Raw genomic sequence first — 14,141 nt, forward strand, 5'->3', positions numbered from 1 at the left:
TACATCGCTATTTTGGCATCCTAAAATTTTGGCTTGTAATGCTGCACAACAGAAACAACATGGCGTGAAAAAACTGATTTGGACCTAGATGCTGCTCCAGCAACCCCAAAAAATAGTTCTCTATTCCCACCCACAAGCAACTAGACCATGCATGCTCAACCCATGATGCGTAGGCCAAATGTAGCTCTTGGAAACATCTGACATAGCCCATGGTCTCAAACCTAATTTTCTGAACTAAGTGGCACATTCTCAGATCACTTCAGTGACCCACAGCACATTTACAGATCACTTAAGTGACTCGCAGCACATCCACTTTTCAATTAAGTGGCCTCTGGAAAAACCATAAATCACTCAAGTAGCTTTTTTCCCCTTCTCCACTGCCTTCAATATACCCAGGAAAAGACAGCATACATAATTTTTCTTCCCCATAGAGTATGGGGAGAGAACTCCCTTGAAAATCAGCATAGGGAAATACATATTTTTTCTTGACTATGTCCAAAGTGGTCATTGTTTGGAGGTTATCTGTAATCTTAAGTGTATGGAATGTGTTTAGTTCCAACAAAATTTGGCCATCATTCTGAGATTACCGTTGTTCTGAGGTGGCCGTTAGAGGAGGTTTTACTGTACTTTTTTATTATTTGTGGTTATTTAATTCCATAGGAAAGTTACATTTTCTGCTAATTGCTGTTTTCATCCTCTATTTTTCAATAGTTCTTCAAAGCGTACGCACAAATGTTCTCAGCCTCTCATATTCGCCTAACAATCTGCTTGTTGATGGTTTGGGCTATGATCTCATTTGGGTAATATATAATTTTCCATTATTATTATTATTCGCTACTCTAGAAAAAAAATCATTATCTGAGCAAGAAAGAATCGATGAACAGAAATAGTTTACTGTCTAAAGAATATATGTATTTAAGCTATAAACCTTCATACCCAAATTTAAGATAATCAACGTGTTCCCACAGTGCACATGATTGTTTCTGACTTGGACAGCCACACAAATTCTGAGCTTCTTGCATCTGAAGTAAGGGTCTGCAAACAAAACAGATAAGCTGCTAAAAAAGTTTTAAAATGCATGATTCCCGATGTGTATGATTGCACTATATTAATATTTGCACCAACAGCTGCTTGACAGTGAATTTTTCATTGGATGGATCACACAATGGACATGATTTGGTTTTGATGATAAGCTCGAAAACTTCTGAAATAGAATAAGCTGTCTTGTGTGCAGCTCAGTTTAACCTCCACGAGTATCCAGGTTTGAACCCCACCGGCGCCACAATGGTGGTCAGTTGCTTTTCTGTGGTTCCAACTTTTAGGCACTAATGCAAGCTGATCTCAGTTAAAAAGTCTCACCACGAAGAGAAACAGGCCTACAACAGTACTAATATTGAATAATTATATTTCACTCACAATTTGAAATACAGATGACAGCTCTGAAAAATCAGACATAACACTAGGTACACACTCAGACTGTAAAATACTCATACTTTGTTCCTGACTCTGTCACGAAGCTGGAATGGAGGAGCTCTTGGCAATGGTATAAGTCCACTAGTTGTAAATAGTTATGTTATCAGGACTCTGTTAACATAACTATTTAGTAATTAAAACTATTATTATAGGTATAATTAAACTATCAGGACTCTGTTAACAGAGTTACAGAGTCCTGGCATTCATTCAGTAAGGAGTGAATTAAAAGATCCCCCAAACAAAAAATTACAATCTATCCTTCTTTTGCAATAGCAAAACACAATACTAGGTGCTATGCAAAACCATCTTGTCTGAAATACCAAAAAAAAACTGGTGTTAAAAGTTAGTTTCAGATGGAACTGAATTAAGGCTGTTTGCAAAAATTTTTTGTCCAAAAGGAAAAAATTTATGTAAAACTGTGATGCACATTACAGAACAATCATCGCTGCTGCAGAACAATCTGGAAGAATTTTGAGGAAAGTGTAGAAAAAACTATTATGGAAATTTTTACCACAGAACTTTTCCAGTCAGCTGAATGCTCATTTCAGAACAATGCAAAACATTCTGCTTTTTGAGAGTTGAATGACTCTCACTCTAGTGTTTTAATATTGTTAATTTAGACAAAATTGTGTTTTTCAGGTTCTTTGGCATGACGGCCTGGTTTCCATCTTATGCAGCTCATCTCAAGAAGATGGAATTCAGAGCAAAAGCTGCTGAAGAGACCAATTCTGTTATCAGAGACGAATCATTCAACACGAGCCTGGAGAATGTCCATTTCAGCAACTCTGTGTTTTTCAATGTCCGTTTCTCTCAAGTTCTCATCAGCCACAGCTCTTTCACCAACTGCTCTTTCTGGAACTGCACTTTCAGCGACGTCTATTCTAGTCAAACATACTTCACCAACTGTGATTTCGAGGACACAATCTTTGTAGATACAGATTTTTACCAATACAAGTTCAGATCGTGCTCAATGCTGAATACCCACTTCTATAGCACAAAAGGTACTTGTTGAGACATCTGTTACTTTTTGATCAGGAATACCAGAGCAAAATTGTATAAAATTTTCCTTCATCCAGCAACTAAAGTCATGTTTGAGTTGTTGTGGGCTCTGTCCATAGCGAAACACAACTTCATTTAGTATGTTTGGTTGGTTGCTGTGCAGTTGTGTGGGCATTGTGCTGCACTTTCATCCTGAAGATCCGGGTTAGAACCCCATTGACAGTACAGTGGTAGTTGGCTGAAGTTGGTTTTCTGCTGTTTTCCAGCTTCAAGGCGCGAATGCAAGCAGGTCTCCTGTTTGAAAAGCCTCTCTTCAGAGAGGAAGCAAATAACACGATACTGACATAACATGAAAATTCAAGTATTTCCATCTTTACTTCAGAAAATGGAAGACAGATGGCAGCCTGGACATAAAATAAACACAACTTGACAACATAAATACGTTAGAGCCACGCACACACTCAGAATACACATTCCGACATGTGCCGATTTGTTAGAAATTTTGCCGAGAAATGTGTACAAGGTGCGTGTATAGTTAAGTAGTAGTAGTATGTTTCATTATACAGCAGAACTTTGATTTACGAGATTTAGTTTGATTCAAAATAATTTTTTTTTACTTCTTCAGGGCCAACTGACCCTCTTTCTTTCATGTTGGCAGATAAGCTACTATAAATTCCCGACATTTTATGCTGCTCTCAGTCTGCAATTTAGTAGCTACACAAAGAAAATTTTAGGCACCTATACCAATTTTTTGGTCTCCATGGAGGCCTGGGATTTCTTCAGCTTTGTGATATAATTAAAAAAATAATATTTTTATATTATCACAAAAAATGAGTAACTTTGCCTGGTTTTAATTTATACAAAAATTGCCACGTTTTTAAGACAACCACCTATTTCGTCAGCTTGGACAGGCTTTATTAACCTCAGTCGTGAAAAAACTTTCAACACTTTACAACAGATGGCTCCCCAATTCGCATCCAAAGACCACTCGGACGCAGCAAATACAAAGGCGAACTCTTCGGACGACCAGACGTAAACATCACTCTTCATTCGTGTGAGTTCTGACCACGAGGTCCTGATGACGGCTCTCCATTGAAGAGCCGAAACGCGTCGACCATTCGACCGGTTGAATTTATTTGTCTTAAAAACGTGGCAATTTTTGTATAAATATTTTTATACATAAAATATGTATAATATATTCAAGGTGGGTATAATTAAACTGCCATTACTCAGACCTACTATTTGCACCTATTCTGGTGTACATATTTTGTTGAAACTTGGTATGTACATTACATGGGCCATAGGAAAAAGAAAATTGCAGTAAAAAAGTAATTATAGTTCAAATTTCAGCCTCCAGGTAAAAAAAGTGAGGGTAGGAGGGGTGCATAAAGTGCAGAAAACATAAATTGTGTAAACATGAACTAATGCCCTAATTAATTAATCAGGATATTTGTTCAATATGCATTCGATTGATGTCAGTCACATGTGCAAAATGTGCTATAGGATGTTCACCAGTAACACAAAAGATTGGAGACTGTTTCATGGTCTTTTTAGGGATGTTTGGGTAATTTCAAGAAGTTTGCCTGAATACCTGGCATCTTCATTCTCCAGATATGAATCCTGTGATTTCAGGGTGTGAATCCTGGTTGCGGGGATTCCTGAAATATCATATCTACTTAGAAACTGTGTGGGCTTTGCCTAAATCAAAAGTCAACATAACATGCCGTGTTGCCAAAATATTCCTCAAGAACCACTTCTCGCTACTGTTGAAAATGCTATAATGCGCTTTCAACCTGTGATTGTCACTAAAGGAATGCACATTGAACAAATGCTATGATTAAATAAAGTTTAATGTTTCAAACTTTTGTTTTTTGTTCTCCATATACCATGTTTTCAACTGGTGGTCAAAATTTAAATTATAATTTTTTTTTATTGCAGTTTCGTTTTTGTCATGGTCTATATAACATATATCCAAGTTTCAACAGAAATATGTCCACTACAATGGGTACAAAATAGGTCCAAGTTGTATTTCTTTAATTATAATTGCCCTGTATTATAAGTGCAATAGAATAATCATATAAGCTAGTGCTGTTGTATGCAATAGAGACCCATCAGTTTGTCTGTGGTCAACTACTGGCAGTGTTCTTCCAATAGTTTTTGAATGTCATCCTCATTCACCTTCAGTCCCATGGTCTTCCCAAAAGGCACAATGTCTTTGACAAATGGTGGCTTCTATTCATGAGCCAACTCATCAAAGTTACATCTATGGCTAACACCTGGGACCGGTACTGATCTAAATGCCTTGTCTCCTGGTCAGCATACTTCAAAAATGCTAACCACGACATCGTTGTTTAAAACGGAACATGTCCCACTGTGGACTCTGTATCTTTTACTGTGAGATAAGCATGTGACCCATGATAAGAGTCCTTGAGATCCTGATCAAAGTTCATGATAAGATTAAGCCTTCTGAAGAGTTCTGTCTTGTTTATGACATTCGGGTACCAATCGAACGGGTCTTGATTTGATGTAGTAAGGATTAGGCGTGCTTTGATTTGCACAAATCCGCCTTTGACTGGCACTCTAAGTGGATATTTGTCTATGAGACATAGGAGAGAGTCAAAGGTTAGTCAGGAGTAGAAGTTGTTGATGATAACTACGTTGTGTGCCATGTATCCATCCTACCAGTCACCTCTCATCTTGTGATAAGCATCTGGGACATTGAGTGCTGTATGTGCCGACTTGCCAGTACCAGGGCGTCTCCAGAAAACAAGACAGGAGACAGGCAGTTTGCCAATTTCTTGGGGTTTCATATAGTTGAGCATAGTTGTTGAAAAAGGTATGACATTCTGTAGTGATATTGAGCCAATGAGTTTTTGCTTGTCGTCCACCACATATCGGTACACGTCATAGTTGGCATTTTTGAAGTATGCTGACCAGGAGATAAGCCACGTTTAGATCGGTACTGGTCCCAGGTGTTAGCCATAGATGTGAGTATTCCTTTGTCAGTAGGTAGCTATTGAGTGATTCGTTCATAGTCTGAAAGGAGTTTACAAGGTGATTCAGCTGGTCTGTCAGCCATTCCAAAAGTCATTGTGTATGCTTGAATAGATTTAAAAGTCACATACCTGCGAATAGGTATTTGTAGCCAGTTTTTCTGGGTACAGCAGGTTGTGCTTTAATCAGACGATAGTTCCCACGGTGATAGCATGTTGTGGTAGGTATGATCTGATATGTCATTCTTTAATCCGATTACGTTCAATGATTCAACCAGCCCACAGTTTTCTCCAATCATTAAACTTCAACCATAGATCCTAGAAGATGGCAGATGCCAGCACTATAACAAGCATCACACAACTTCAGGATAGGTTCACAACACATTCATGCTCATTGTAAAGTATACCAATTCGTTAGAAGTTCCATAGGAGAATATAGAGACGAGGTGCATGTGTGGTGTTGTAGTAGTCGTTTTCTCCTAACAAAATTGAGGGTTGTCTTTAAGGTTTGTTCCGTTTAGCACACTGACTGGAGACTGCATGGAAGCAGGGTTGCCCTTACCAAAGGCTGGGCTTGCTACAGAAATTACAGCAGAATTGGGTGCGCCTCAACAATTTCGGAGCATCAAGAATATTTAGGACTCCCTTTTTTCCCCGATTATATATATATTTTGTGGAGGCTGAAAGGAACCAGGGCATCTATTATTTTAGAGAAATGCTGAGAAATATTCATAGAAAAAATTTTATATACTCGATTGAATGTCAATTAACACAGAAATTAATGAAAATTCACCACTGAAGGTAATTTCAAACTGATGAGAGAAACAATTCCCGAAACTGATGAAAATTTTAGAATTAATGAATCAAAAATAACAGAGAAATAATTCCAACACCAATAAAAATTCAGAATTAATGAAAGAGGAATAATTCCATAATTGGTGAAAATTCATAATTGACAAGAAAACAAATGCTTGGAATCAAAGAAATTAATAATTCCACAATTAATGAAAATTCTAAATTAATTAAATTAATGTTTCTGCAATCATTGTAAATATAGTACTAATGAAATCAATAATTTTGTATTAATTGATGAAAACTCAGAATTTACAGTATAAAAAAATTCCAGAATTGACGTAATGTGAGAAATAATTTTAAGCATTAGTGAAAGCCTCTAATGATTTACAGTGAGTGTGGGGCCCAATGCGACTGCACCTGCCATACAGCTCTAAGGGTGGCTCTGTCTGGCATATGTGTTGTTGAAAGCGAAGAACCTTCTGTTCAGATGAGACCACGTGAAGCTGAGCAAACAAAGTGCAAAATGTTTGCTTGCCTTGCAAATCAGTTATAGACTAAAGTTCCACCTAGGTTTTACTTTACTTGCATATACAACATGTCTTACCTTTTATTACTGTTGAAACATTTTCTATGCAATTCAGTTTCTACTAATTATTTTCTGATACTAATTAATTACTTTAATCTTATTTAGGTGGATGCAATATTGACTTTGACATCAAATTCGAACTGTCGGATTTATTCTTCAAGAATTTGTTCTCTCAGCTTGCAATATTCCTTGGCACATTAGCCTCAGCATTTCTCCTTGATAGATTTGGTCGAGTTCACACTATGGGTTAGTAAAACATCTCATTAATTACTGTATGTACACTGTAGAAATGTTTGTTACTTGTATAAGCTGAGTTTTTTTTGTCCAAAAATTTTTCTATATTGGGGAGGTGGGCACTTAAGTTAGTTTTTGAGAGGAAAAAAATCAAGCTAAGTTTGACCAGCATCTACTTATTGCAGGGGTGCACTAATTCCAGCCCACAATGTGAATTATGCTCTACCCGCAGAAACATAGCCATCTTTGCTGCATCATTGGGCAGCCTCCTGGGTTGATCAATGCTCTAAGATCCCCCTACAAATGAACACAATTGATGGTCATTGCTATGCAAAGTCATCTTAGGCTCTCTTCTGCACCAAGAGGCCCGGGGGGGGGGGGGGGGAAGCAAGAACTTTTGGTGCATGTGTTCACTCCAGGTGAGTCCATGCATCGAGACGGCCCTGTTTGAAAGGTGTTACCAACAAAAGTATCAATCTACATGACATGATGTACACCAGTTCGTGGCCTGCAAACAGTAGCCATCTTGTGTATCTGGCAAGTATGCTGCTCTGATTTTTTGAGTGTCTGTTTTTTTTTCTGTCTTTTCAAAAGGGAGATAAATGATAGGAAATGCGCAAGAAGAAGAAAAAACAATGCTTCTGATTTGTTTTGCAACAAATCCCATAGAACTTTGCTGTATAGCTCACAAAGTCACATGACTTTGTATATACTTGCAACGTTCGTGGTGGTAGACAAGCATCTTACCACCACCTCACTCGGGTGCAGATAGTATTGACTAGCAACCATTCTGGGGAAAAAATACCTGGCATTTCATGAACGTTGCTGGCAGCAACTAAAATTAGTTCTACAAGGTCCATGTCACTGCCAGCAAGAGTCTTATACACAAGGTACACTGTGAAGTTATTTTGTAGAATTATAACAGGCTATTTTAATTGAATCATTTTGCATGTGAATTAAAGGTTCTGGACACACAATGCTCTCCAGTTGCATACATTTGTGACCATACTTTCCTAAGTGAAATTGCATTGCTGTTTCCTACGTCCTCACCAAATTTGAATGATCAATTTCGGATCGCCCTGTGGTATAATATATGAATTTTCTGGTGTCATTGATTGGTCAAAGTCCTCCCAGTTTGTTGTTAAGTAATTAAATTCTACATGGCATTACTTTGTAGATCATGGTTACTCATTTTGTGCAAATGCTTTTCATAACATGATGCAATTATAATTTTTTGAGTAATTTTTTTATAATAGTTTTCACTTAATAATTTTTTTCAAAGGTGCCTCTTTGTTTTTCGCTGCGGCATGTATACCATTTTTCTGGCTCGTCAAAAGCATCAGAATGGTTCTCGTGTTTGAAGCTGTGTTCAGTTTTGTGTGCATTAGTGGTTGGAATGCTCTCGACGTTCTTTCGACTGAGGCTTACCCTGCCCATATCAGGTTAGTAAAAGAAAATATATTGGTTACATTTTTTTCTTCCTGCACATTCTTGTAAATTACAGTGACCTCTAACTTATGACATGATTTTCTGCACATACAGTCTATGAGACAGGTACATAATGCTTATTCACTTATGCGTCTGTCTTTCCCCCCCCCCTCCCTTATGCATCTTTTTTTCCTTGATCCCTTGCACCAGTGCATAAGTGAAAGGTCACTGTATGTGCTTTTTGTTCTTGAGACACTGCAAACGTTCAGTCATGAATCATTTTGCATGCGTTCCATCTTTGCTGTACTTGACTTTATTTTGTGTGTTACAGTAAACAACCCCGCCTCTATGGTGGTCGAGTGGTCAGAATGACAGACTCGTATCGCTAGGCTCAACTTCACACCATTGCCACAGTGATGGTTGGCTGAAGTTTCTTTTCTGTGGTTCCCAATTTCAAGGCACAAACGTGAGCCGATCTCCCCATTAAAAATCTCGCCACACGGAGAGCAACAGGCCTACAAGGGTACAAATATTCAAACATCACACTTCACTCAGAATTTGTAATGCAGATGGCAGCACTAAAAATTCACACACAATGTACTATATATGTACACACTCAGACTGTTAGGTTACACACACTCCAGATCCATCTCAATCGGTAGTAAATTTCCCATGGCAATAGACTTAAATCATATGAGTATTACCAACAAGCTCAGAATAGATCTATAATACACTGCCGTCTATATGAAGGAATTAAATCACTACAGTATGTATCAGCCAATTCATTCTTCCAGATATCTAGAAACTACAGTCGACACTCGTTATAATGACCGGTAGGATAAGTCCCAAATGTTTTCATAGAACAACTATCATATATGTTCTACTTTCTATATAACACCACTGCCAATGTAACGTCCGTTTTCGACGAGACTAAGGTATATCAAGCACAGACTATATAACTAAAATTTCCCACCATGCTGGTCCCGTCCCCCCCGTCCTCCCGCTGTTTCTGGGCATGCCAGATAATGTGTGGGGAAGGGGGAGAAGGTGTTACATTTATTGCAAAGGATTTAGAATAAATGATTATTTGCAAGAGTAAGAAACACATGTGTATATGCTTTCACTTGCTGATGTAAATTTCCTTCGTAACAACTCCTTTGAGCGACCCCTTTGGAATGTCCATCCACATAAAGGTTTCATTATTATTTTTTTCTTGTGAGCGTCAGTTCTGCCACATGTTTCATCTTTCATCTTGGTGCACCAAATAATGATGGTTACACTTTAGCTAATTCAAAACTCAACTATATAATATCTTTTCATTGCTCTTTAGGATTGAATTTGATTAGAGGAATGCAAATTTGTTGTTGTATCCCATTATTGGGTTGTTGATAAATATTCGGGCTGCAAATCAATTAAATTTTTTAACTGGTTAAAATGAAAATTTTTTGATTGATCAATCAACCTATTAATTGAATTTTAATAGAATATTTTTCATAACTGTATAAATTTACAAATATACAATAAGTTTATTTGTATAATATATATATAAATATTCTACAAATATACTAATACAAATACAACGCCACAACAGACAAAATGCCCAACGAGGTGGCTGATAAAAAGATGCCCGTAACAAATATGGATGTCAAAAATACAACAACCCAATTAAACATGCAATTAACAAAAAATTATTATCAATATATACACATGATAAAATATAATGCCCATAAAGAATACTTATGGTTGCCTTTTTTCTAAGTATGGATAGAGCTTCTCGATTTACCCCAACATGTTTATCGTATTTCTTTTTAAACGTGTCAATTGTGTTACAATTTACTACCTCCGGGGGTAAGCTATTCCATTTATTAACAACCCTATTAGAGGAAAAATTCCCTGCGAGACCGTAACCTTGCATTGTCCCTCACCAATCGATACTGGTGCCCCCTTGTAAAAGCAGTCGATTGGCGGTGTACTAAAAGTTCATGGTCCATCCTATCCATCCCATTGAAAATTTTGAACACTTCGATCATATCTCCTCGACACCTGCGTTCATCCAATGTAAACATACAAATATACAATATTTGTAACAACAAATATTGTATATTTGTAGAATATTTTTCATAACTGTAACATTAACTGATGCTGTAAAAGTATTTTTTATTCATTTCATGCTAATTTTGGTTAATTTTAAACAAATATGGTGATAGGCGAAATCTGAAACAGAGGGAATTATTTCCATATAATCAATGTAAGTCCAATTAATTTGTTCTAGACGTTCCAAAATATTACCAAAAAACTCATTTTATAGAGAATAAATATAGAATTAAATACTAAAAACAATAAGTAATTAATATAAAATGAATATAAAAGACTAAATAAACTAAAGAATAAATGAACATTTAACATGGAATGTACATTTTTATACCTTTCTGAAGATACTTCTGAAGACGGCGAGAAGGGGGAAGGGGGAGATGCATATATCATTGTTTGGAAGGGGGATTCTCATAAGGACCTTAGTTGCCAAGGATTATCTTATGGTCACTTCCTGGGGCACTATCTGAGTTCACTTGAATTTGGACACAAAATTTTCTTCCCGAAACTTGTCGGAACTCGCACCTGTGCCATGCCTAGTAACACTGTGTATGCCAGTATGCCTTTCAAATTTTTTGAACCAGCCATTGCTGGCCTTAAACTGAGTAAGTACATTTGCACTCGTCCGAGGCATTTTCTTAATAAGATCAGCATACAACAGTCTGTCCTTTTCGGAGAGGTCCTCTGAAACAGTCATCATCTCACTATTTTTCATTGATCCAAATTAATAATAACTACTACTATTTAACCGTATATGCACCTTAGACACATTTCTCTTCGGAATTTCTAACGAATCGGCACATACCGGAATTGTGTTCTCAGTGAATGTGTGGCACCTAACATATCTTTGTTGCAGAGTTGTGCTTGTTATGTGTTCATGCTGCCATCTGTCTTACATAATAACTGTTTGATATTTTCAATTGCTTGCGATCTCTGTTTCGTTAGCACATTTGCACCTTTTGCTACATTAGCCTTCTTTATTGCTTCTTTTTTTTGCCAGAATGGAACTTATTGTGGATGGCAACATCCAATATATGCAGCTGATTACAGCAATCTCAATGCCACTCGTATTTTTCAATGATTTCCTTCTTCAAGTCGATCATATCCTTGTCTTCTTCGAAGGGCTGCTGGCTCTGGAAACTTTCTTTGGTTTCATGGAATTGTTTGGCTAAATGCGCAAGGTGATGCTCACACAAGAAACCCCACGCTGAGCAGGAGAACGAAAATTAGCAGCAATGTCAAGTGGGAAAATTGACACAATCTGGAGCAACCAATGAAAACGAGACAAATTTTTTTGCTATGTGAGTCTGTCATTATAACCACTCGACCACCGCAGCAGCAATGCACAGATACCAATAAATGTTCATTAAATCGCTAACCTTGAGACCTTGTAGTGGTTTGCAGTTTGCTCAAAAGATAGCATTTTTCGTATGGGAAGAGGAAAAATGCTATGACCTAATTTTTGATTTCTAACATATGTATTGCTTCATCTCATGTCTGTGTTGAAATTAATAAAGTTAATTCTTGTCTTTCAGATCTACTAGCTACGGATTTCTAGTCACTGTGAGCCGATTAGCTGCGATTCTGGGTAATGTGGCATTCAGTGATAATGTCACTTGTCCGAGGGCTGTACCACTGATCACAGGTGCTGTAGTCCTGCTTACTGGAGCAGTGTGCACGAACCATCTGCCAGAAACCAGAGACTATCTTCTTTGAAGCATGACGAAAAGTTTGGATTGTACGGTGTGAAAAAGAGGAAAATTCTGTCAAATGACTTTATTGCAATAGTTTCGAAGAGTAATAATAGGGTGGGAAAGGGGGGGAGGAAGAGAAAATTGTTCTTTTTCGGGCAACTTAGCATCATTACAATCAAACTGAACGAGACAATCTTTTCCGAGAGGTTGAATCTCTTCATTTTTCTCTCATTTTTGTTCTGTTTCCTATTTCTGTATGTGAAAGTGTAGGTTCAGTCTTTCAAAGAGTCCCTGAATATTATATTTATTTATTTATTGCAAAATAGAACAGTGTAAAAGTAAATACTCGATGGTGTTTGTTTCTTTTTAATTTTCTTCTTTGTGATTGTCTCTATTACAGTAAGAACAAGTCCATATTCAGCGAGAGTCTGGATATAACGAGGAAATTTAATGTTAAAGTGTATTTACACTGACAATACTCAGCCATCTGTAGCTGAATCCAACAACTGGGATGACGAAAAAATTGGCAGGGGTGCTGAACTGCACGGGAGCCTGTTTCCTACAATCTTCTTAATCATGCCTTTTAAAACATTGATTGATAGAGGGCATTTACTTAGGTTGTGAACATTTTTAAACTTACAATGATAAAGATAAAACAATTTTATGAGCAGCATGCTGCGGTAATGTAAGACATATTGACCTGATCTGGTCCTCAGAATGCCTTTGTAGATCTTTACCCATACCTTTGTAGTGGGTAAAGATCTACAAGTTGATCTACAAGATCGAGCAAGTTGTCATACACAGCTTCTCTTTTCCGATGCAGTGAGAACTGAGTGCTAGTATTGCCACTGTCAAACCACCTGGAGGTGTTGCGCTATATATTGTAGTTTCAATGTGATGGAATCTCCCAGGGAGGAAAAACAGCAAGTTTCCTGATCTCCTGCCAGAAAAGTATTTTGTTTTTCACTCTGGTTTTTTATAATATATACCTGAATTATGGGTGCTTTTTTCACCTACATAGGCGTGAATTTGTATTTGAATTCTTACCTGCACTTTGTGTAAATTCTCAGCTATGCAGGGTGTTCTGTTAATGGATCGACAAACTCAGAGGGTTGTTAGTGGACATCAAGAGGAACAAAAATTGCAATGGAACATGGTGTCGCAAACCCTGTTGAGAGGGTGAAAATCGTGAAAAACACATGCAGGTTTTGATGTCGCACTGGGAGGACAAAAAGTGCAATAATAACTACGAGAAAGATTTATGTGATTAATTATTACAAGAGTTGTTGGAAGTGGCAGCTGCTGACATCATTGCACAGTCTACAATGACATAAAAATGATTCCCGGATGCGTGCTTGAAGACACCAGGTATGCTTTTTATGTCTGCCGCAGCGACAACAATCCGTGCTATGAGATCTTCCTGTGTGTCCACAGGCGTCACATAAAGGAGTGATTTAAGGTAACCCCATAGGAAAAAGTCAAATGGATTGAGATCTGGCAAACGTGGAGGCCAAGCAATAGGTCCTGTGTGTCCAATCCACCTCTTTAGGTATGTAACAGGTGCGGACAATGCCTCATCGGCTATTGCTGTTGGTACATCCACTGTGCTAAGCGCTCATTGCCATCTGCTCGACCATAAATCAGATGCATATCAGCTTATTCCTCGTTCGTGTAGTCAGCCATCACGATGCTCATTGAAACACAACTACTACATGTGCTTACTACTGCAATTTACGTCGTCCACAGCGCATGATCCTACCCTAGCGCATGCGTTTTACAACGCTGCTTACGTCAGATATGGTGAGCGAACCCACAAATGCATTTAGTGATCAACTGACACCCACCTTT

General features: G+C 37.7%; 1 protein-coding gene across 2 annotated transcripts in view; it reads left to right on the top strand.

Annotated features, from left to right (window-relative positions):
- The window catches only part of LOC149071025 (synaptic vesicle glycoprotein 2C-like), a 32,801-nt gene extending 20,141 nt beyond the window's left edge, over nucleotides 1-12,660 (top strand). Inside the window, exons 10-14 of one of the 2 annotated variants that reach the window (XM_089248610.1) lie at nucleotides 712-800; nucleotides 2,113-2,474; nucleotides 6,952-7,092; nucleotides 8,363-8,522; nucleotides 12,135-12,660. In XM_089248610.1, coding sequence (XP_089104736.1) covers nucleotides 712-800; nucleotides 2,113-2,474; nucleotides 6,952-7,092; nucleotides 8,363-8,522; nucleotides 12,135-12,315 — 933 coding nt within the window. In that variant the 3' untranslated portion in view covers nucleotides 12,316-12,660. The remainder of the gene's footprint in view (nucleotides 1-711; nucleotides 801-2,112; nucleotides 2,475-6,951; nucleotides 7,093-8,362; nucleotides 8,523-12,134) is intronic. The other variant, XM_089248611.1, reaches the window with a different exon arrangement.
- Nucleotides 12,661-14,141: the final 1,481 nt, after the last annotated feature.

Source organism: Pholcus phalangioides, unplaced genomic scaffold (assembly GCF_987345545.1).
Source record: "Pholcus phalangioides strain wild (caught in Gottingen) unplaced genomic scaffold, Ppha-v1.0 ptg000020l_1, whole genome shotgun sequence".
NCBI classification, from domain to species: Eukaryota; Metazoa; Arthropoda; class Arachnida; order Araneae; family Pholcidae; genus Pholcus; species Pholcus phalangioides.